Here is a 24378-nt window from a genome sequence, read left to right as displayed (position 1 = left end):
AAACTAGGGGCCCAATCTCGCAATCACTTACTAGTAGATGTGTTTACTACTGTGAGAAGTTTCTCTGAAGCCAGCTATTGACCCAATTCTGCAAACACTGACTACTAGGTGTCGCAGTTACTACAAGTGGTACACCCAGCTTTAAGTGTTTGGAGCCTGGTCCAAAGTCCATTGAAGTCAGCGGAAAAACTGCTAGACTCAGGCTTGTACAGAATTGGGTCCTTAGAGCATCTGGAGGCTCCTAGGTGAGTTGCTGATGCAGCATTCAGATGGGCAAGTTTGTAGCACCCCTGATTCAACTTAAAGTCACTTGGTGGCAGGCACCTGTCTTACCTTCAGGCAATCCTGATTCAGTAACACCATATCTAGGCATTTCTCAGCACACACATTACAAATGTCAGAGTAGCCAATGTTATTCTTTGTAATATTTCTAACCCCTTTCAGAATTATGTTCAGGTTTAGCTTTACCTATAAAAATCACAGCTAGAACACCAGGTTGTTATTACAACGTAGAAATAGCACAAACGAATGTCACAGGATTTCTGGAGGCTGCTTTATGTCAGCAAAAGAGCTGAGACTTCAAAGCAATTTAAAATCATCCGTAAAAAATTGCAAGTAATTTTAGATCCAGAGAGAAAATATATTTCCTTAGCCACATGCTTGAGGAGGTGAGCTGCACTCATAAGGTTATTAAAAACAAGGATTTTTTTTAGCCATATTATCAAAATTATGGGGTAAATGATGGCAGGGTACTTGGCATAAGCAACCACCAGCAAACCAACACAAGGGCACAGGGCAGAGGTTTCTCCCCCAACATTGAAGAGAGAGCATTTGAAAGACCCTCTGGGAGAGAAACTACACAGTAGCTTTCTAGGGTCGAGCTTACGGGGCATTGTCTATGTATTTGTGTGCATGTATGAGCAGCCCCAGCAACGCTCCTTCTGCGCCAATTATTTGTGCTCTTGGCAGAAGCTAGCCCTGTTTGGACATTGCATGTCGGGGAGCGTGGCTTCCCACAACAACGACTCACAACAACACTTTGCAGTGTAAAGATGAGTGCTGTTGTGGGGGGTGCGGAATTTCACGCTCTTTCAAAGAGCCAAGTTAAGTAAAATGGGTCAAATTCACCGTTCCTTGGTATAACGCTGGTGACTATATCAGAATTATACCAGGGATGGATCAGTCCTAGATCTTCCCCACCCACCCACCCCCGGCCCCCTTATGATTGCTATTCAACTGAAGTGAATGTGGTGTGTGAGGGGGGCAAGGGGTCGAATGACTTCAAGTTTTAGTTTATAAGCAGAAACCAGCTGGCTCAGTTATATTGTCTTGTAACTGTAAAGGGGCCAGTATTTGATTGCACCATTGCAATTCACTTATGGTTTACACTATTCTTAGAGATGGTGGAATCCTAGGGCTGCTTCAGGGCTATCCAGTTTGGAGAGTTTCTTTCTAACAAATTAGAAACCAACAACTGTGGATAGATACAAATTCGCGAATTGTAGGGTAGATGTGACAGGTTTATTCTCCCAGCCAAAAGCCCAGACGACTCCCTGCGGCCCTCTGATCCATCTTCTGCGTGCTAGAATTTCTGATAGGGCAGTCACAGCATCACCACCTCCTCACTCGGACTCTGAACCAGTGCCTTCTCGACCCGTCAGAGATGGTTGATGGGATTAAAGGTCCCCGACTCTGAGGCTGCTCCTGCCATGTTCAACCAAGCATCCAGAGAATTCTGGGAAGAAGTGTGAAGGGGAGTGTTCTCAGAAAGGGACAGCATCATTGCATAAGCCTAAAGGAGGGGAAGAAGCAGAGGAAGGAGAATGGGTGAATACACTCTCTTGGGTCCTGGAATAATCCACATGAAGTATAGAGTCATTTAACTATTTACATATCAGAAACTGGGGACAGTCAGTGCCATTCACTTTGGTGTGGGCTGGGAATCCTACCTGCCAATCAATATTTATGTTCACACATGAGGAAAACCCAAGGACCTTACCACAGAGTTTTACCAGGCAGCAGTGGGTTTAACTTGCTTCCTTCCTTGCACTTTGCACTTCATGACAAATGCTGACACTTGCATCTAGGCCCCTCTCCTAGAGGACATTACTTTTCCCACCGAACATATCCCGGGAGTTCTGGCCTTCTTTTTTCACATAGTTTTCAAAAGTGCATATGGAACAGTGTGCGTTGCTGACTGAGTCATGCCAATCCCCCCCACCTGGGCATGATAACTTTGCGGTACATCTGGGGAAGACAGGAGCTCATGCCTGTGAAACTTTGGCCTTCAGAAGTTATTGTTGACTCGCAAAAGGAGAAGTGTAAATGGGAGTTCAGATATATAGGACAAAAGTGACTCAGTGGAGATGAGCTTGTGCATGGCATGTTGTTTCATTTACTGAGCATTTCCATTGTGTCTGGAGGGAGTTGGAGCGTGTGTGAAGTTGTGTGTGTCCATTTGGCAGTGTAAGCGTGGTGTGTGTTTGCAGGCATGACTGTGTGTGTTCATTGCAGCACTACCAGCCGACAAAGCCTAGTCCGTGAATGCACAGAGACCACGGCTTACTGTAGAGTAATTTGGTTGCTTTGCTGCTACCCAGGCCTTCTCCTCCTCCACTTTTGTTTGTCTCATTCATTTTTTGCATCTTGTCACAACCCAGGTCCTGATCCTGCAACGATTTATGAATGTGCTGAACTTTGCACATTGTGAGTTAAAATCTAGGGAATTACCCATGGTGTGTAACATTAAGTACGTGTATAAATCTTTGCAGGCTAGGGGCCCTAGATTGGACGCTCTCTTTACTGCAGATGTCTGTACAGTGCTTAGCACAAATTTAATAAATAACAGTAATAAAACTTCCCCAAAACTCCAAATACAACTTCCCCCTCCCCCAAAGGAAGCTCAAATTCAGATCCAGTTCTCAGTCTGACCATTGTATCTCATGCTCGTCTGTATGTGCTGCAGGGCGTTCTGCTTTATGGGTGTTTGCATGGTTGTGTGCATTTCAATACTTCAGTGACAGTGAGCCAAAATTGATAGAAAGGTAAGATTTCTGTGCTGGTCTGACCAGATAAATATTATTTTCCCACCATATTGCCTGCACGTAATACATGCAGAGCAGATAATTTTAAATTGTCCAAGTTATATCATATCTGACAAAATGTAACATGTCTTAGATCTCACTTACTACAAAATTACGTTAAAAAACAATCATGTGCCAGATCTAACATTGCAGTCAAGAAAAATCAAGTTGTGCCTAAATAGTTAGTACACTCAGCATATTAGTAGAAGGACACAGACAGAGGCATGCAAGTGGCTTGTGTTGAAAGTATAAATGAGCTCTTTTTTCACTAGAAAAGAACTTCAGTGCTATCTTCATAGCCAAAATACTCCCTTAAGTGCAGTCAAATCTGTACAAAATACCCACACTTCCAACAGGCAACCCCCACCTCAACTTCCTGGCCCCAGTCTTAAGCAGTCACTATAAAGTAGCCTTAGGGTTTCCAGCACAGTCCCCTTTGACCTTTAATTAAAGACCCACCTCTATTAGGCAACTGCATTTAGTTGCATCTTTGGGTGATCTTTAACATAAATTGTATTATATTCCTGTTGCTTAGAGGACAGAATGACGCCAAGTACAGTAGCTGATCTCATCCCCAGTAAAACCTGAAGCAGAGGTAAATATACTCAAACCTGCACTGGTATTCTTAAAAGAAGCATTTGAACTATGTGGCCTCTTTTAAGCAGATAAGAACAGATGGTTAATGGCAAAAAGTTTGCAGGTTTTGTGCAGAGTGTTTCTCTGAAGCTTGTCTCAACGTATCCTCTTTGTTCTGGTAATGTGGCTGGACATCTCACAGAACAGCTCCCTCATGAGATCTGTTGCTGCTTTATTTGGACCAGGATGCAAACTTCATGAGAACAGAGCCTCTCGTGCCATTTCTGCTTATAGCAAAACCAGCGAGCACAGACCCATGCTAATTAAAAAAAAAAAAAAGTTTCCAAGCTCTTTCAAACTTCAGGATTTTGTTTTGAGTTTTGGAAGAAGGCCTGCATCAGCTTCTGCTGTGCCTGAACTGGTATGTCTTTTGATAAGAAGGGGGATTTTATCTTAAAGGTGCAGTGGCATTAGGTTTAAAGCTTAATGCACAAAACAATGGCATTTTCTAAATTTGCTTAAGATGATGCAATTCTCCAAGGAAGTCTAGAAACTATCATTCTGAATCAGATTTTATGTTTTTATTATTAAATCCTGTTATATTTTACTGCTGTTTCAAAGGGCCAGATGCTCAACTGGTGTAAATTGTCATTATTCCAGTGAAACCAATATATTCCAATATATACCAGCTGAGGATTTGGCCCAAAGTTTGTAACAATTGCATTATCATATTTCTATATACATTTCTATAGACAGATATAGATAGATAAACTACATCGCTATATAGCTATAAACCTGCACTCACTCCACAAAGTTATAAGGGTATGTGAAACTGATTATATACAATTTGAGTTAACAATTCCCTCCCAACTCCTATTTCTCCTGGACTGCAACATGGTAGCAAACAGATGTGATTTACAAGTTAGTCTTCACCATCAGAATTCCAATTTAGCATGGACAGAACACAGACCTGGCTAAAGGAACCCAGCTGTTTGATAATCCCATGCTAAATGCTGGAGGTAAGCTCGATAAAATGTTCTGTCATATACCTACCTGGTTTTTAGCCTGCCTGTACAGAGTCTGTTTTATTGTCTCAGAGTCTAAGGTGGAATTAAACACATCTTTAACTTCAAATGCTTCCTCGGCTGCTTTGCGAAGATCCAGCCCCTTCCCAAAATTCGGCATCTGCTCCAAATCTAACAAGCCGGCTTCGTCCTCCTCAATACACCTGTACCAATGACCAGGGGAAGGGGTTGACCTGTTGTTAGCTCATCTCACCGTTTACAGTCTAACCAATGTGTGTGTTGCTAACTCAGTGCCTGCATGCACATACCATGGGGTTCTCACAAGCCACATGCATGAAGAGACAGACAGACAGGTGGACCAAAAAATGCACATGATGCAAGGAGCAAAGAAAAAGTGGAATGCATGGTTACGCACGTACATCTCAAGCATTAGTGCTACCATATGTTGTGTGGTTACCATTTTCATTCTGGTCTCTGATTCAGAGATGCCTGATTACTAGCTATTCCCGAAAGTTGGGGGAATAGAGCCACTGCACCATATTCCCCAGGGTTTACAATAGGCTTAATTGGAAAACACTGACACACTGAAAAAACCCTTTGAATATAATAATACTTTGCATGATATGGCACTTTTCATCCATAGATATCAAAGCATCATTAGTGGATAGAAACCTGTGGCACAAGAGAGGCTAAGATCTATGATTTCAATAGTGGACTTCAATGTTGAGTGCCCAATGTTTTGGACCAACTTTAGATACCTACTGCCTGATTTTCCCAAACACCAACGACCCCAATGGAAGTCAGTGGGAGTTGCAGGTGCTCCTCCCCTCTGAAAATACTGAGAGTCAAAAATAGACTTTTCCTGAACATTTAGGTTTAAAGTGACTTAAATGCTAGAGTGCATAGTGAGTCAATGGCAGAGTGACGTATAGAAGCCTGATTTCCTGCCCTATCTACAGGAGCACACTTTGGATGAACTTTGGCATGCCAGCTCATGGATGCAAAGCAACAGATTTTGTGAAAGGAAAGTCGGTAAGAGAGCTAACGGAAGGAGTGGATTCCATTTTGCACCATTGTTTATATCTTTACAATCAAACACTGCTATAGTTTATTGCGCTTTCTAATGTACAGTTATCCTAGGGTTCTTTCACGCTAATGTTCTACCTCATACTGTAAACTACGTCTGCAGCAGATAGTTGCCTATTTTTGTTTACACAGCTTTACACTGGGATGCTTTGTATTATCAACCTGGATAGGCACCTGAGTAAAACAGAATACCAATTAAATGTTTCAAAAGTGTCCTTTTTGTACCTGCAAATGTCTTCCTAGTGGTTTATGAACCAGGGTGCACAGCATGGATGGCACAAAAAGCAAACAAAGGCATGGGGACACATCCACTCTGCCCACACAAAGGCCAGCCGCACCATCTCATCTGAAATTAATGCAGGGCCTTATATCCTGAGACAAGAGGATGCTGCCATTTTGCTGCAGATAACATGGGTGCGGTAGTGGAAAACTGCCATTATCTAGATTTCCTTGCATCAGCTCTCTTTTCACTGAACAGGGTTTTAAAAATTGAGACATTGACACTGTGTCAGGTAGAAGAGTTCATGATACATTGAGGAGGCTGGTTTTTTCATGTGCTAACTGTTTGCCTTTCCCACTGTGCATTTTTCAGGCCTTGTGTATCTGTCTTCTTATATTTTTGCATTTCAGTTTATTTATTTGTGCTCTCCACCATGGTGAAAATGAAGTTCTTAGGGCAAACTGGAGGTATGATTCATGGTTTGAAAAATAAAGTGATACCGCCCATGACCTGCTAATGACACAGGGTGAGAAATCTAACCCCATTCTGCTTCCCAGAGGAAATGGCCCCACCCACCTTCGGGTATGGTCAAAGCTCATGGTGAGGGATGCGGGCTCTTCATCCTCCTCATCCTCAAACGTTCCTTGGGGCTCCGTCGTGGGTGATACCGTTTCATCCTGTGACTTCCCTGTCAAGCTGTCGTCATCTTCCTCCTCCAATTCTTCCTCCTCCTCATCCACATCTTCTGGTTTCTCATTTGCTAACCCATGACACTGGGAGTTGCTATCAATGTCTTGGATTTCTGGCCTGGAATGTTTTGAGCACCGGGGAAGGAACCAAGATGTCAGTTGAGAGCAGCAATTGCATTGCCACTTTGGTGCAAGATTCAGGCATTTAACCATTTATTTGTTATTTATGGTTCAGAATGGCTGGGGACAGAAAATACCTATTAGATAATCTATTCCTTACCAATGCAAGATTGTTCTCTACAGTGTCTAAGAGCTAATGGAGTGAGTCAAATATATTCCATTCTTAAAACTAGATTTTGTCCAGTCTGGTTTTAAGTATCTTCACCCTTTGCACTGTAACTTCTGTGGGCCAAAGGCCATGTTTTTCTCTGTGCTTATAGTATCAAAATAACCACTCGCCTATCAACAAAGCTCCACATTGGGATAGGTTTCATTACAAACTTTCCCTAACGGCCAACGTACATCTTCTTTTGTCCCATTGCCCCTTGCTATACCCATATGGACATGAGAGTAAGTAAGCTGCCAGCAAAATAAAACAAACCAGGTTAAGAGAACAAGATCCCATTTGGTAACAGTATGTAGTTGGAACAATCTGAGATGCTGCTAGATCGAATGATAGAAGTTTAATTTTAACTTCTTCACCCAGAAAGTTTCCACAACCAAATTAATTATAAAATCAGGAACATCATTGTCCTGTTGCTTTTGTCGAATGTAGGTTACACTAATTACATGGAGGTCCCATACAAACATTTTTAGCTTTTTTCTTAAACCAAAACAAAAAAGCTTTCAAACTTGGTATCAGCATTGAATGGTTATTTGTAAAAACAACAGAGCAGCAGGAACATAATTACAACTGGCCCTGGAACGGAGTGACATTTGTACAACACAGAATGTCCTTTTGGGTTCCCCTGTAGATTAAATATCACTCAGTCAAAATAAGGTTTAAAAAATTAAGGGGAAACTCAGATGTTTTCCAAGCCCTGGATCTTGTCACTCAGTCTAAACACATCATCAGCATGTTTGTTTTAGAGAATTTTGATCGATTTTCTTTAAGGTACAGGCCCAAATTTGATTCTCCCTCTGGATCAATTATACCAGCCTACGGAGGAGTTCTCCTCTTGTCTATTTTTTTGTCTATATCAGGCAAGGTTGAAAGATTCCTAATTTCCCTCAGGAAATACAGTGAACCTTCCCCCCCCATTTTATTTCCACGTGTGCAATCTAAACAAAAGCTCTGGTGAGAAGTGTGTATCTGAGATGGGGTTACTTTATCTTGCTTTCAGGGCTGAGATGAAGGCAGCAGAGTAGGGAAGGAAATGGAAAACACGTCTAAATTTCACATGTTTACAAGCATTCTGGGTGAAGTGAAGTGTTTCATTCCACATGTAAAGTTCTGAAAGACTGTCACAACTGTAGCACCGGCAACGAACACAAGGCTGGCCTGCTGGTAAGTTCAGCGCTGAATGCAGCGTAATCATCCAGCATCAGCACAATTTGTTCTTTGTTTATGAACGCAACAGAATATCCAGGGCTGGGTTCATGAGTGATGGAGAAAACGAAGGGATCCATAGGAATAGAGCTGGGCAAACACCAAACTTTTTTTCCCCAGGAAAAAATAAACATTTGGCAACATCTAAACATTTGGCAAATTCTGGTCAGTTTCACCTAATTGTTGATTTGGGGACTTCCCCCCTCCTACCAAAAAAGGAAAAAATAATCTGAAAAAAATGAAACATTTTGATTGGAAATTTTTTTCTATTGCAACATTTCAATTTTTTTTTGTTTGAAACAACTTTGTTTAAACATTTCTTTTAATTTTACTTTAAATATCAAAAGGATTAAAGAATAGCAGAGTGAAGAACAGAACTGAAATGCTTCATTCAACCCAAAGCAATTTTTTTGAACTTTTCAATTTGCCAGAAATTTCTAAAATTTTCCTGTCCTATGTGAAACAATTTTTGTTTCCTTTTTGAAATTGCCATTAAATTGAAAATGACGTTATTCACCCAGCTCTACTTGGGAAGGGGGACCCAACGTAGCAGTGAGCCCGAGATGCCAAGTGACTTTTGGTGGGAAGGGGATGAAGGGGGAAGTCAAAGGGCCAAATTAAGACTTGCTGTGAGCCAGTGCAGTTCCACAGAAGCTAGTGGCACTCACCGGAGGTCTAAATTTGGCCCAAGGAGTGCAAAGTGTGGAAGGACAGAGAGCTCATGTCTACTCTATACAAACAAGCTATGAGAGGTTGAAAAGGGAGTCTGGGTGGGAAGGGGCTTGTTGGAAGCATCTATATGGGGAGAGGGCGATGGTTTTCTGAAGGGGCTGCACTTTGGTGGATCTGGGCCACATTTCCTGTTAAGCCACTGCCATTAACGAGCCTGTTCTGAAGGGCTCTCTTTGATGGGAGGGGGATTTTTTTATGTGGATCATGTTTCAGGTGAAAAGGGTGAGGCCATTTACCTATGTCTGCTTCCATGCTGAGGTCTAAGCTCAGCCTCAGCGATGGAACACAGCACTCGGTTTATTTCCATCCAGGCAGGGTCAAAAACCAAGTCATTACACACATGGCGTTACTGACACCTACGACGCTACATTCCTCCTCATCCCTGCTGGCAGTCTTGAACCAAAACCCAGATCTGGTGCTTCTGTGCTCCTTTAGCAATCTCCTGGCTTCGGTGAGATGGTCTGAGTGGTTGGAGGGGGACAGGTCAGCAATAATGGATATTTTTAGGTAGGGGAGAATGAGGTTTTCACAAGTCGTTCGTATTGGGGATAATGCTGCAGAATACAATCAGCTCCCGCAAAGCTGCATTTGCTCCAAATTTGCCTCCACTAATTGTTCTGTGGCCATTTCCCCAGGCTCGAGTGGTTTCACACTGAAGGTACATTAGGGTATGTCCACACTGCAAAGGAAAACCCGGGGCACCAACTCTCAGACCCTGGGCCAACTGACTGGGGCTCATGGAGCTAAAAATAGCAGTGTAGACATTCCTGCTCGGATGGGAGCCTGGGCTCTGAGACTTGGTGCCGTGGCTTTTTCTGTGCAGCGTTGGACCCTGTGACACTTGGAGCTGGGTGATGAAAGGAATTAAAGATATATGGTGGCCAGGCCTTTGGAGTAGAAATGCACCAAGAGCACTTGCAGAACTCTCCCAAGAACAATATTGATCCCAGAGGCAAACAAGAAACTAAACGTCTGTGTATCATGAAAGTCAAAGAAGACCAGACTCTTAAACCAAGGCTGAGTTTTGAAAAGTGAACCTCTTGACTTATGATGAGTGTCTGATTCTTCCTCAGTAGTGCCCTTCCCCACTGAATTCTGTGCTCATGGGAGGGTCCTCCACTTACACTCGCTCCCAAAGACAGCACTTCCTTTCCTCACACGCTGCACACCAGTCTGAGCTGTACCACTCATTCTGTGACAGGAACTTTGGCTCCTTAGAGACTTAGACTTCTTTTACAGAGCTTTCCAAGGCTTTTCTGCAAACTTCATGGATCACTTGATGGTTACCTCTGAAGCACCTGGCACTGGCCACTGTTGGAAGACAGGCTACTGGGCTAGATGGACCTTTGGTCTGATCCTGTATGGCCGTTCTTATGTAATTTCTGCCACAGACAGAAAAGAATTGGGACGCTCTGAATAAGGAGTCTAAGTTGAGTGCCTTGCAGGATTCTCATTATTACTCTAATCTCTTCAGACTATTTGAAATCAAGCCCTGAACACGGAGATGGCTGGCCAGCCTTTGAACAGTCTGGTAAGAAGTGTCCATTAGTGTGGCTTTGTTTGTTTACCTTTTATCTGTTAAAGTTGATGCTTGATTCATCTCGCTATTTGCAATAAAATTTCTGATTTCAGAGAAATACGAGTCCTCTTTCTCGTCTAAAAGTGCATGGTTGTCTGGCTCCGAGTTTGGGGAGGAGGCACTGGTCCCAAGGTGGTTAGTAATGACTCCAGAGTGCTGGCTCACTGCACAGGGGACAAGGGACAGGAGAAAGAATCAGGTATTGCCAACACTGCTCTCAATAGAAAACCAGGAGGAAAATTAACGCAATAAAGCATTTACTGCATGGTAAGAATTTACATTGAAAGAAAGTTTCAGGAAACAAAAATCTTGGCAGAAAAAGCTGATATCTTCCAAAAGTGAATGTGCACAGAGAGACATAATTAGTATCTGTACAGGGACGGGAAATATTATTAAGTACTGTTATCTATCTATCCTAGGTTCTTCACATAGTGCACAGTCAACCTATGGAACTCCTTGCCGTAGGATGTTGTGAAGGCGAAGACCATAACAGGCTTCAAAAAAGAACTAGATAAATTCATGGAGGATAGGTTCATCAGTGGCTATTAGCTAGGATGAGCAGGAATGGTGTCCCTACCCTCTGTTTGCCAGAAGCTGGGAATGAGCGACAGGGGATGGATCACTTGATGATTACCTGTTCTGTTCATTCCCTCTGGGGCACCTGGCACTGGCCACTGTCGGAAGACAGGATCCTGGGCTAGATGGACCTTTGGTCTGACCCAGAAGGGCCATTCTTATGTTCTTATTTTCTTATCTGCCCCCCACTACTGCAGTATCTGAGCACCTCGCAAGCTTTAATGAATTTATCATCACAGCACTGTGGGCAGGTAGGGCAGGGTTATGGTTCCCATTTGACATATGCAGGAACGGAGGCATGGAGAACTGAAGGGCCAGAATTTTAAAAGTATCTAGGCACCTAAAGGTGCAGATAGGCACCTAATGAGATTTTCAAACATGCCCAGGGCACTTTTGAAAAGTCTTATGGGGCTTCAATACCTTTAATAAGTGACTTGCCCAAGGTTACACAAGGAGGTTGGGACAGAGCAGGAAACAGGATCCATGTCTCCAAAGTCCCGACCCTAAGCACTGCACCACGCTTCCTCTCTGTTACTATGGAGTTAGCAGTTCTAAATAATACGTCAAGTTTGTACTGTCACATACACATTTCAGTATTACTGGCATTTATGGTATAAAAACATTGGAGAAGAAGAATTCATTATAAACTTCTGTTTCTATTTGCTTGTAGCTTTTTGAAGAAATTTCTTCTCGGCTGATAGTTCATATATTGGGTTTCAATACACAGGTTCCTTCTCTCTCTTTGTGGGGTTGGTTTGTTAGATTTTTGCTTATGTGAGAAACAACTTATCTGCTTCCGTTATGTGAGCATCTAAATATATATTATTTCAGCTTTAAAAAAGTTTGTGTGTGTGTGTTTGTGTGTGTGTGTGTGTGTGTGTGTGAGTGAGTGAGAGACAGAGATACACAAACACATTTCTTTGTAATTTTAGAAATGCAACATCTAAAATAAATATTTTTCTTTGCTGACCAGTAATATTCATGTACAAGAATGGATATTTCCATGAAGATTCTCACACGTGACCCAGAGTGACTTAAACTGGGGACTTCTCTCTCCAGTGTCCCGAACAGAATTACACAGCAGGGTTGACTCCCTACCTGGCACATTCTCATGTTCATGCTTCTTAAGGTGTCGGTCCAAGTTGGTCTGCTGCCCAAAGCATCGGTTACACAGGTGACATTTGAATGGCTTCTCCTTGTTATGGATGTTTCGAACGTGCCGCTGGAGGTTAGAGGAAATGCTGAATGACCTGTCACAGTATTTACACCTGAAAAATAGAAGCAAATGCCAATGAGTGCAACCGAAGGGGGAAAAAAGCCTACCATCAAACATTGCTCTATAAATCTTTATTTGACTGTGAACCTGGAAAGCATGGGGCATTAATCATCTCAGACAATTCTGATATTAGTATTATTCAAGATGCAGAAAGAAGGGGTTAGGATTAATTAAGAGGTTAGCCAGTCCAAACAAATAGGAACTTAAAAGTAAATAATTACTTTTCCATGTACCACTACAAAAGGAGAATTTATGTCTCAGGTTTCTTATTTTGTAAAGAAAGAAGAAGGGGGAGAAGGAGATAGAAAGGAAGAGAAAGAAAAGCCCATTAACTCGTAGATTCACAAGTGACAGAGTCATTTGGAGGTAAAATAAGCTGGTAATTTTTTGTGAAATTTCTAAAGGGCTGAAGGAACAAAGAGGCGCTCAAGGTGTAGGCCTATTAGAATATAATTTAAAATAATTAATTAATATGTATATTGTGGTAGTACCCAGCATCTGCAAAATAATCTCCAGACACAGAGGGAAATGCACTCCCTGTCCTAAGGAGTATATGCAATCTAAAAATAAAACCATGATTTATTTAGCAAATGATCACGCAAACCAGAAATGGCATTTGTAAAGGTGGAGGAAACCTACCCATTGGTGGGAAGTTAGTGAATGTAAGGAGCCATGGAAGAGAGCATTGGGAAAGATTCTCCCTTTCAAATAAGTCTCTGCAGAACCCACAGTTGATGTGTCAGCAGTTCATTTCCAAACTACGCTCGCCCAACACACTTTATATTCAATGTCTTTGAAACAAAGTAGGAGTATACAGGCCTTTGCAAATGCAATGGCTTTGTGAGCCCAAAGCCTCTGCACTCACTTGTATTGAGGAACAAGAATGTACTTAACTTACTGAAGAGGGCAGCTTTGAGCCACAAGGAAGGATTTCAATATTGAAGATATCAAATGTTAAGTCCTTTTTATATCAGTCTGAATCTCATCAAGTCTCCTTTCCCCAAGTCCCATCACCACAATCCGCAACAACAGTGGAATTGTTTCTCGTCTGTGGACTTTTGCAAATCGTTTAAACTTTCTGGACCAATTTCTGCACTCACACCAGCATAAATCCTGAGTAACTATACTTACTTTAAAGGGAGTTGCTCTGGATATATACGGGCATAACCAAAAGCAAAATTTGGCCCATTAAACCCAGCTCCTGCAGAACACAACATAAACCCTGCTGTTGGCCAAGTCTTGTTAATTTTCTGAATGTTCCTAGTCCCATTTACTTCAGCGAGAGGCCTTGGGTGTCAGGAAGGCAATCAGGGTTGGACTCTGTTGTACCACTTAGCTCTGAAACTAGATTCAGCCCATCAGTAAGACATAATGTTGTTTTTTTAAAAAAACATAAAAGATTCAAATGAGGGAGGGCTGGAAGTGTCAAAAATCTATGCTAGGGTGGTGCACACACACCTTCTGGATGTGCTGCAGCTGTGTCTGTGGCTTGGTCTCTAAAAATATATTCATATTATTGTTGGAAGTAACAGAGATATACAGTATATATGAAACTCTCCCTCCAAATATTTATGGATTCCACATCCACCTCTATGTTCCCTACTGTTAAATCACAAATGAGGATCAAGACATTAGCTATAATGTAACTTCATCCTCAACACACGAAGAAACGCACCCAGTCTTTTGCTTTATCACATTTTTTTCAAACTGCCTTTCTCCAAAATTCTTTTCCAAACACATTTCTTTTTTTAACTCAACTCTTACAACATGCAAACTGACCCAGCGATGAAAACAGAGCACGCTGCCTCTTTGGACGCTTGCTTTTGTTGACAACAAGAAAGCCAAAAAACCCATGTTCTGTATTGATGACTCAACATGCACAAGTTTTGTACAGCGCCCTTTCCCTCCCCCAAATTGAAGGGTCTGATTTATATTTATATTGAGCATCTGCCACTTCTACTGAGGCCACCCGAAGATGAGGGTGCCCATGACTTCTTGTAATCAAGATTAAAAGGTCCAAATAACAACATGTCCCGATTATTCCATAGACACCTGGCTACCAATTCTTCCTCTTTGTTTTCTAGTCTTTGGAACTATCGTAAGAACATCATACAGGACAATTAAGAAAGTATGCCCTTTGGCTCATCAGTGTCATATTTTTGTATGTACACAATACCCACCTACACACAGAGCTAAACACACCATAAATAAACAAAGGTGATGCTAAAATTGGCAGGAACCCCCCAATTAAACCAACCCAAAAGCATGTTAAGCCACTCCAAGAAGCTCTCTATTAGCGGAATGAACAACTGCCGCTTCCAAAGAACAGGCCGTCACACTGAGAAATTGAGTTTGAACAATGTGTGTGCTGTAAAACAATCGAGAAATTCTCAGAAATTCACAAGGTTTGACAAATCAAGGGATTTGAGGGACGCTGTCCATGGGTGAGAGTGTTTGGGAGGAGGGAGGGGCACACACACCATAGCTCTGGCAGTTCCCACAGCGGGTATGACCACAGATCACACAGGCAGGTCAAACGTCATTGGAAGTGCAGGAAAGCAACACCCCAAGATCACTCCTGTTTTGATTCGAAGGTACATCAACCCTTACCCTGGCTTCAGGCTTCTAGCAATATAAAAAGGAAGGGGACAGGGATACTGTAGAATGACACAGATCTCTAGAAAGGGACACAGGTCATTTAGCTTCTTGAATGCAGAAGCTTCTACCTCTCTGGCCTTGACTTCTGCAAACTTGCCCCCCTAAGGTCCGCTCCAAATGCCGGTAAGACTAGCCTTCTGGCTACTGCTCCAACCACAAGCTCTGACTACCACTACTCTGACCACTGCACTCCAAGTAGCTCTTAACTAGCTGCTCCGTCACCTCCACACCAAACACAAGCTTCTTGTCTTTGCATTCAAGGCTCTTCACAACTGAGCCCTGCCCCACTTTGCTCTAATAACCTCTCCTTAGCATCTCCCTCCTTCACTCAGGCAGCGACATCAGCCTTTGCTGTCCACCAGTCAGTGTCTTGTGCATTGGAAATACTCCTTGATAAAAACCCATGCAGCTTATTCCTCATCCTCCCTCAAATCCCTCCTTAGAGCTCCCCACACCACCCTGCCTGCTGAGCGTGACTAGATTGGTGAGAACTCCTTCCCCGGCCTTCCTTTTCCTGCTCCCTTACTCTTCCTGACTCTACCATTCCTCACCCGACCTCTACCCGCAGTTAAAAAATTAAACCCCAGCCAAACATGTAATTCCCCAAGTGGTGCCAATTGCTCATATGTTATAACCCAATCCCTTCTGTCTGCTCTGTGTCTTTTAGACTGTATGCCATTTGGGGTAGTGACTGCCTCTTATCTGTGTTTGTACAGTGCCTGACACAATAGGGCTTCAGTCCTCACTGGGGCCTCTGACTGCTACCATAATATAATTGTTTACTGCTGCTGCTGTTATTGTAGGTCTACTTGCCACGTCCGGCTCACATTACTCACATGAGAAGTTCCAGGGACTTCAAAGGGAGTATGCATGAGTAAAGCAAGAAGGATTTGGCCCCATGTTTGTCAGTTTATTTAGATGTTCAGGAAGCCTTTGAAAAGTTCGCTTGACAGGCCCTTGCTTTAACTATGAGCTATGGGGATCCAGGGTAGGATATGGAGAATGGATAAAGAGCTTGTTAAAAAAACAGAAAACAGAGGGACATGTGAAGGGAGGTATTTCTAATGTCTGTGAGTGCAGGGACGAGGGAGACGTACTGTATTAAATGTGGTCCCAGAGGGGTCAGAACTTGGATCTCTGCTGGTTTTAATCTAAATAAATTACCTCGACAGAGAGACCAACTTTAAATTTAGGGAAGAGGTAAATGCAGAGGCTGAAGGAACGTAGAACACAAAAGGAGTTGCATTTGGTTTGTAAACTCACTGACAAATTGCCAGTGAAATTTATTGCTGAGCAATTTAAAATAATACACCAGCAGGCTCAAAAATAATAAGCAGGAACAAATGATGGATAGCAATGAGCCAGAGCTGGGGAACTTTGAGAAAGATCTCAGAGAAATAGTGGACAACCCTTAAGACCTCAAGGAATACGGAGACATGGTTTAAAAAGCCAGTTGGAGAGGAAAAAGCAGGTAGAACACCGATGTATAACATTGTGTAACGGAGCTAGTCACCATAGAACTAAGATACTCTGATTAAATCACAACTGGAATATTATGGTGCCTTGTTCTTACTACACTATAAGTAACATGATTCCACTTGTAAAACTTTACATTTATTTGAAGACTCAATAACATGAGCTGTAAAGACAGTAAAAGCCCTTAAACATATGGGTCCATATTCCTTCCCTATGTAACTTCCCAGTCTTGAGTGGAGTTTCACCAGAGATGCATTTAGCCCAGGATCTTTAACAGAAAACAAGAAAGAAGAGATTTTTATTGACCTATATGCAATCTTAAATGACATGGTAAATGTCAGCTGTAGCTGTTAGTTTCAACTTAGTGCAGACAACAGGACAGGGGGGCCGAAAAGGAAATGAAAGAAAAACAAATTCAAAACAGACGTCAGGAAGCACATCTTTATAGAAAGAATCGCAGATCTAGGGAACAACGTAACAGCAAGGTTGCCAAGGCTCCAGGATTGGGTGTAATTCAAGAATCAATTAGATGGCATCCTGGAGGGAATGGACTTTTGAAAGAGGGAATAAGCCTTGTTGAACCAAATGGCCTTTGCTTGTTCTTGATTCTGGTTTTATGTAGTTTCAAAGCAGGAGGGGGAAAGCCCCCACAAAACACCCTTGTATTCTTGTGTTTTAAACAGTAAGAGGGTCATTAAAAAAACCTGCTTCTTCTGAATCTTGCCTTGCAGTCCAAGGAGAAGGATGACAGAGCCCTGTTTTTTTACTACCTGAGTTGCCAGAGAAATTTGACATTATTTCACAACAAGCCAAACTTATTTTGTCCTCCTCTGAAGGAAATTGAAATAGTTAAGTTTGATTGCTTTGTTTTATTCTTGGGTTCTGAAACATACTGTTGAATTTTAGACCAGATGGGGGAAAAGAACTGTAAATAGGAAAGAATGCCACCTAAATCTGCTCTATCACATAGATGTGCACACGTCACGATACAGTCAAATCATCTTTAGCCATTTTGCTTTTAAATACATATGTATAGTACATTAGTATGTGTGGCTCAGTAACAAAATAAGTAGCACTTTAAAATTTCAAAACATTGTACAAACTTTAGTTAATTAGCTCCCATCATGTAATGTATTTTTTCCATTTTACAGCTGGGGAAACTAAGACAGGTAAAGTGACTTGCTAAAGGTGAGACAGTTTATCAGTGGCAGTCAGGAACAGAACCTACATCTCCTGATTTGCTAATTCTTGCTCTAACAAGACTGCTTCTGTATTCGTGCATGTACATTTGTATCTCTGGGTCTGTGTTCCATGTAGGTGGTTTTGTTCATGTTTGTGCACATATGAGTTTCAATAATCTTCCAAATTACAAGCGTGAACATAGGAACTGCTTAAAGAATCAAAAGAAAAGTTGCAACAAGAACAAAAAAATCCTGAGAATCAGCCAGGTTCCTTTACCCAGACAAAGTCAATGTTTGCTAAAAAAGCTTTCAAAACAATTATTGTTGCTAAAGTTGGAAATCGCAGTTCTCAGAGAGCAAAAGAAAATCAATGATAATTAAAGTCTTCTGTAAACATAGCACTAACTCTCAGGAGTACTATTCCAATGCAACATTGTCCAGAAGTCAATCCTCTATTATAAAAACACACACACACAGAGCTCATTTTCTGGGAGAAGACCAGATCAAATAAATCTTTATTTTTCTAACCTTTGTTAGGTTGCATGTCTCCTTTTTTGGAAGAAAACTGGACTCACCATCTGTGCATAATCGGGAGTGTGCATTTTGGTGAAACAAGGGTGTGGAGTGAATATGCAGTATTCATTCACCTCATATCAAATAATGAAATTGAAGAATTAGAAGAATAGTGAGTGGTTACAAAATATATGCCATTTTAGAGAGGCCCTACAAATAATTCTTTACGTAATGCTTACTATCAAAATTTAACTCTTCTGGAAAGGTTTAAATAAGGGGGAAAGTGGCTTCATTAAATTAAACTAAACCACCAAAAATGTCCAGTATGTTTAACTTCATTAAGTTAAACTAAACCACCAAAAATGGCCAGATGGCCTTTTGCTGTTCCTAAAATTGTTTACATTTGCCTTTATGTGGTCAATATCACAGGTCTCTGTAGTGAGGGTAGAGATCCCAATGGTATTAATTACTAAAACACCATCACAACAATGAAAGGTACCTGAATTGTTGATATTAATGCTAAGCCACAATAACAGTCACCAAGACTTGTTCTGAAAATTCTGATAAATATTATGATAAACTTTGGTGAGGACACAACTTGTCCTTCTCTTGTGTGAGCTCAGTTTTGCATGTACATATGCCTACAAACATTTTTTTCTAAATTTTTGTGAGCAACCGATAAAATGAATTGAAAAATTGAAAGGAAAAAAAGTTTGGCAAATTTTTCCGCCATCATTTTTCAGTGAAAAATATAAATTTTTCCAGCTAGTTCTACTAAATTTTCAAACATTTGCACCAAGTGGATTTTGCATACAAAGCTTCTAGCACTTGAATGTGCCCCGGCGGGGCAAACAGGTATAAAAAGGGTGTGTGTGGGTTTGCACACATGCCATTTTGTGCACACACAAGTGCAGACTGAAGTGTGAAAATCAGGCCCTTTACTTATGATGACCAATACTTTCACACTGACTAAGTTCATATTTATTTACTTATTTAGATTTCAAACAAGATATACAAAAAAGGCTCAGTAATCTGTTATTCAAGGCACCTCTGCCAAACATTAGAAGAAAACTAATCTAGCTAAACCCAACAGCAAGCTCACTGGCAACCCCTACAAAACAGCTGAATATTCAAAGACAGTCTTCAGTTCTCATTGACGTGAATGGTTAATGAGAGTGTTAATCACTCTGTGTAATACTACGTTTCTACAGCATTGTGCAGGGCTAACGTTATTGAAGTCAAGGGAATGGCACAGCGATGAACCAGGCCCTCAACATGTAGGGAAGGGATATTATCTGGACAAGAGTATCACCTGTACGGTTGTTCTCCTGTGTGTGTCCGAAGATGCCTTGTCAGATTCGCTGACCGGGGAAAGATCTTACCACAGTACCTAGGAAGGCAAAAGTCAAAGTAACCATGAGTGCCTTAATGCTCTGCAATACAAGGCCAATTCATAACATTCTGTTTCACCCCCCTACTCTCTGTCACTTATTTTGGTAACATTCCCAAATGACAACATTATCCTTTCTCAAATGACCTGTGCAACAACACACTATTAAAGTGCAGGAGAACCTGGTACAATCAATTGTATTTAAGATGCAGACTAAAAGGAAAAGGGCAAAAGACAATTGGTTATGCTCAAATGCTGAGAATGAACAGGAAAGCAGGATCAAATACCCATCATTACATGACTATAAATTACCATTGTCTGGAAGAACTACTGCAGGTGCGACCATCTGCTTCGAACCAGGTGGTTCAGCTTTAGGAAGTGGTAAGAGACCAGAAAGCAGGAAAATAAGAAAGGGAACTGGATTTCACAATAAACACAAAAGGAGGAGTGGATATATTTACACACAGAGAATGCACCACGATAATAACAAATAAAGCTTTAAAATTCTGCCACTGCAAAACCTGACAGTTAATGTCATGGGGAACATGAACCAGCATGGATTTACATGATGAATAATAGACTCCAGGGATTTCTGAATACCTAAGTAAAATCTCGGACTAAAGACTAAATGTGAACTGTGGACAAAATGGATGCATCCACCCTCCCAAAAATGCAATGGGAATTGGCATAAAAAATTGGTAATTGCACATAAAAATATGGGTGTGTAGACACAGATTATTGTTATTCAATATGCATGCTCAGATATGGGGTTTTGCAGGTGGAATGGATCCAGAAATATTTTTGTGACTGTGCCTACATTTGACATATTGCTGCATAAATTATCATGTTAAGTGGCAAAGTTTCGGATAGTTGAGGCTACAATGAGCTTGCATTATAAAGCCTTATTTGAGCCCCCCCCCCCATAAATTTGGTTTAGAAAATTCTATTTGGCCTGAGAATTGCTAGATTAAGGCTATAGGTAAAAGGAGGATGCTGAATTTTCTTCAAAAAAAACCAAACAGTTTTAAAATTAATATGTCACCAGAATCCTCTTCTCAGATTCTGCTCTGTGTATCTTTTCTCCACACCCCAGTGGAGATGGTTAACTCCTCCACGTCCCCCATAACATGTCTGTATTGGATGTTGCTTTAACAAGTATGGAACCGTAATCCCAAACGGAGCAACTCGGGTTAGTTCTACTGGCAGTGCCTGTTCTTTACCTGCAGGTATAGCGCTCCTTGCCCTTGCGCAGGATGGGGTCTGACAGCGTAGGGGGTGGGGACCGGAAGTTGAAGGAGTGATGCGGGAGGGGCTGCAGGGATGTGCCAGTGTCTGCTTTCATGGCTGCAAAACTCTCCAGTTTCTCTGTCATGGTTTCTATGGCTGACATCTGTTTGTACAAGTAGAGAAGTCGTGTTATGAAAAGCCACTGAAAGAAGAAAACGGGAGGCACAGAACATGTTTCTCAGCTGTACTGTGTGTTTCCGAGGCTACTGCTGGCTCTAGCCCACATCCTCAGAAGCCAGCTCCACAGAGTAAAATAGGTTTACTTCAACCCAGTCAGTGCACTTGGAAATAATTAACCAGGCTCTGAGAAATCAGCTGAGGATTCAGCAGATAAAGCCAAGCTTGGCTGTGCAGTAAGCATCAGAATTTAGAAGCTGTACCAGGCACGTTTCTATCGTCTGCTATGCCCATATGTTGACTTTTGGCATTAATAACAATCTCAGAATGCACTTGGCTTCTCTCTCCCCCCATCTAAATGAGGCTTAGGGCGGTGGTGGTGAAACTAGATAAGAGTGTTGAATGCAGAAGCTGTAGAGCAAACACTTCCCTCAAACACAAAACAAACAAAGGCTGGGACTGTAGCGTACAGCATTTTGTTTTTAATAGAGCATCCACTACACGTACAGTCTCACCAAGGGCTTCAGAAGGAGAGGGAGAGACAGACCACCCCAGCGTTGAGAAAAGGAAGGTTTCAGACTGGAAGCGGCTCACAGGGAGGAGGCAGGAGAATTCTAGATGTATGGAGGGGGAAAGAGAACAAGTGAAGGAGTGATCTCCAGCCATGGAGAAGGGACAGAGACCAGGCTGAGCTTGGAGGAGTGAAGAGAGCAGACAGGGAGTAGGTGGATCTGAGGTCAGAGCTAGGATGGGGTGAGTCCCCAGAGAGTTTTGAAAGCTAAGAGGGCAGTGTTTTAATTAGACACAAAGAAGGCTAGGAAGCCAGTAAAGGTGGTGAAAGGGTTGGTGTGATATGGGCCCATTTCCTGGAGTAGAAGAGAATTCCAGCCAAAATATACTGGGCTCCTTGCAGTTGAGAGAGTGAGGGTTTAGACAGGCCATAAACTAAGTGTTTTAAAAACCTACAGAAGGTGGGGATGTGGGGGGGGGAATGCAGGGTTGGAGGATCCAGAAAGTCATAGTGGCATGACACTGAGTATGTCTACACTGCAATTAGACATCTGTGGCTGGCCTGTGCCAGTTGACTCAGGCTTGCGGGGCTTGGGCTAAAGGGCCGTTTAATTGCAGTGTAGACGTTCATGCTCAGGCTGCAGCCCAAGCTCTGGGGCCCTCCCACCCCGCTATGGCCACTGCTCTATGCAGAAAGTGCATGAGCAGGGATGGACAATACTAACGGGTCTTTATCATCAGTAATTTATAGGACTTATGGAAGCTGATTCATCAATGGCTGTCATATCATACAGGACTGGGATCAGGGGCACTGGAGCAATTTGTATTGTAGGGGTGCTGAGAGCCATTAAACCAAACTGTAAATCCTGTATATGATGGAAACCACTTCAAGCCTGGGGCTGCAGCAGCAGCCCCAGCACCCTTAGTTCCAGCACCTATTCATGGGATTAAATGACCAAAGTGTGATGGATAAACAGACCCAGGGGACAGCAAATAAATCCAGTTACATGCAAAAATAAATATGGAGAAAAAGCAAAATGAAACATCATTAATTTCATTAGACTCAAAAAGCTCATGCAGAAAATCGCAGGGAGAAATTCAACTTAGAGGAACTGGCCAACGTTATTCACATTTGTTTCTCCACCCACGAGGAGTCTTTTAAGACACCAAACTGAAAATTTGGGTGAAACAAACAAGCAAGCAATAAAACTGCCTCCTTGCTGCAGATTACATCATAAAGAAAAAGTGAGTGATGGGGGGAGTGAGATCCTGTGAGCTGGAGAGCCAGCCGCAGAGCAGGGGAGACAGTGAGTGAGCGGAAGGGAGTAGGAAGCCATATATCAAAACCTAGATGCTCTAGTGTACAGGAAGGGCTGACCTTTTACACGTTTACACTATATTAAACTGGGTTGGGGGGTAATGAGAGCCAAGATATTGTTTGACAACCATCCATAAACCTTAAAAAAAGAGGAACAGTAAAGCCATTTCTCATTAATAGAGCCACAGCCCGTTAGCTGGAGACTCAGAGCCTATGATAAATAGTAAGTAACACTTAGCACCAGCCATTTGAAAAGGTTACTTGAGCATTTACGCAAAAGTCCAGCCCTAGCTGCCAGTCATATAACAAAACCATCATGTGAAAATGCTATCCGGATCTTTCAGAGCCATGTCACTTTGTCCTTTGCTGGAATACCTGGAGATATCTTTTGTTGTGCCCTGTTCTTTAGGCACTTAGTCAGAGATGTTTGCTAGCATGACAGCTGTGGGCTTATTTTAAAATTCTAAACACGGGTCATGGCCTCTCTAGTGGTAGAGGTGCTTTGTTATTTAGGGAACAAGTGAGTGGTATAATAAAAAGAAAGGAAGAAGAAAAGAAAGTTAACAGGTGGGAAAGCGTTTGCCATTAAGTAATCATGAAGTCATACCATTTATTTATGTTGTCTAGAGGTTCGTTTAAAATAGACAATGTCAGACTAATGGAAATCATTGGAGAGGGGCTGCAGAGAAATACTGGATGCAAAACTAGAGCTGTGTAAAATTCATTCGGCTTTAAGGGAGAAACGCCTTTTGAATGTTCAGTCTGTACCACACATTAGGACTCAGTTCTAAAGGCTCCACTACCCAGAACTTCCTAAAAGGTCAATGGGACCATTCCATGAGGAATGGCTGCAGGATCAGGACCTACAGGAGAAGTGAAATCAGTGTATTTCTCAGTTGTGTTCCAGTTCAGAGAAATACTGAAATAAATACAAACGTGCATTTAGATTAATATGGGCTGTAAGAAAAGCAGAGACAAAGACATATAAAAACCCTTTTAAGGCATGGGATTTAGGCAAACAACATCCCTGACATTAAATGGGTGGACAGTATGGATGAATGCCACACAACTCTAGAAAAAAGCGTCCTCTCTGTCTGCTTCCATCTTTATGATCAGATTAACTACATAACAAGGGAACAGTACGGTCATTTAATTATTCTGATCAGAATGAATTTACAGCTCAAGATTAAATACCCTTTGTACAGGAACCTATTGTACTTTTTAAAAAAGTAGTTATCAGGAAGTTTCAGACTGAGTGATATTTAGGTTTTAGACTATTTTGTGTAATAAGCTATTAGAGATAACCAGGCCTTCCATATCTTTTTTTTTTTCCATGGGAAGAGGAGGGGGTCTGGATTTCATGAACAATGTTAATAGCCTTCCACCCAATGCCTGCTCTTATTCGAGGCTAGTAAATTTCTCACCGTCTTGCTGGACCCCGGCTTTGCCTTAGTAGCTCCTCCCTGCTATCAGATCCTTTACAGGCAGATATCCCCACTATTCTAATTCACACAAACACAGGATGTTCCTGACCAGC

At 41.9% G+C, this 24378-nt stretch overlaps 1 protein-coding gene across 2 annotated transcripts in view; it reads right to left on the bottom strand.

The window, feature by feature from the left end:
- Positions 1–1253: 1253 nt before the first annotated feature.
- PRDM16 (PR/SET domain 16) overlaps positions 1254–24378 on the bottom strand; it is a 436087-nt gene continuing 412962 nt past the window's right edge. For both annotated transcript variants that reach the window (XM_074934108.1, XM_074934109.1), the window contains 7 exons: positions 20830–20999; positions 19532–19609; positions 12214–12383; positions 10529–10703; positions 6567–6797; positions 4713–4887; positions 1254–1792 (listed from right to left, as the gene is read on the bottom strand). In XM_074934108.1, coding sequence (XP_074790209.1) covers positions 1658–1792; positions 4713–4887; positions 6567–6797; positions 10529–10703; positions 12214–12383; positions 19532–19609; positions 20830–20999 — 1134 coding nt within the window. In that variant the 3' untranslated portion in view covers positions 1254–1657. The remainder of the gene's footprint in view (positions 1793–4712; positions 4888–6566; positions 6798–10528; positions 10704–12213; positions 12384–19531; positions 19610–20829; positions 21000–24378) is intronic.

Source organism: Natator depressus, chromosome 18 (assembly GCF_965152275.1).
Source record: "Natator depressus isolate rNatDep1 chromosome 18, rNatDep2.hap1, whole genome shotgun sequence".
In the NCBI taxonomy this organism is placed as follows: domain Eukaryota; kingdom Metazoa; phylum Chordata; order Testudines; family Cheloniidae; genus Natator; species Natator depressus.
The sequence above is the reverse complement of the archived record's forward strand: the minus strand, read 5'-3'. Positions and strand labels throughout refer to the sequence as shown.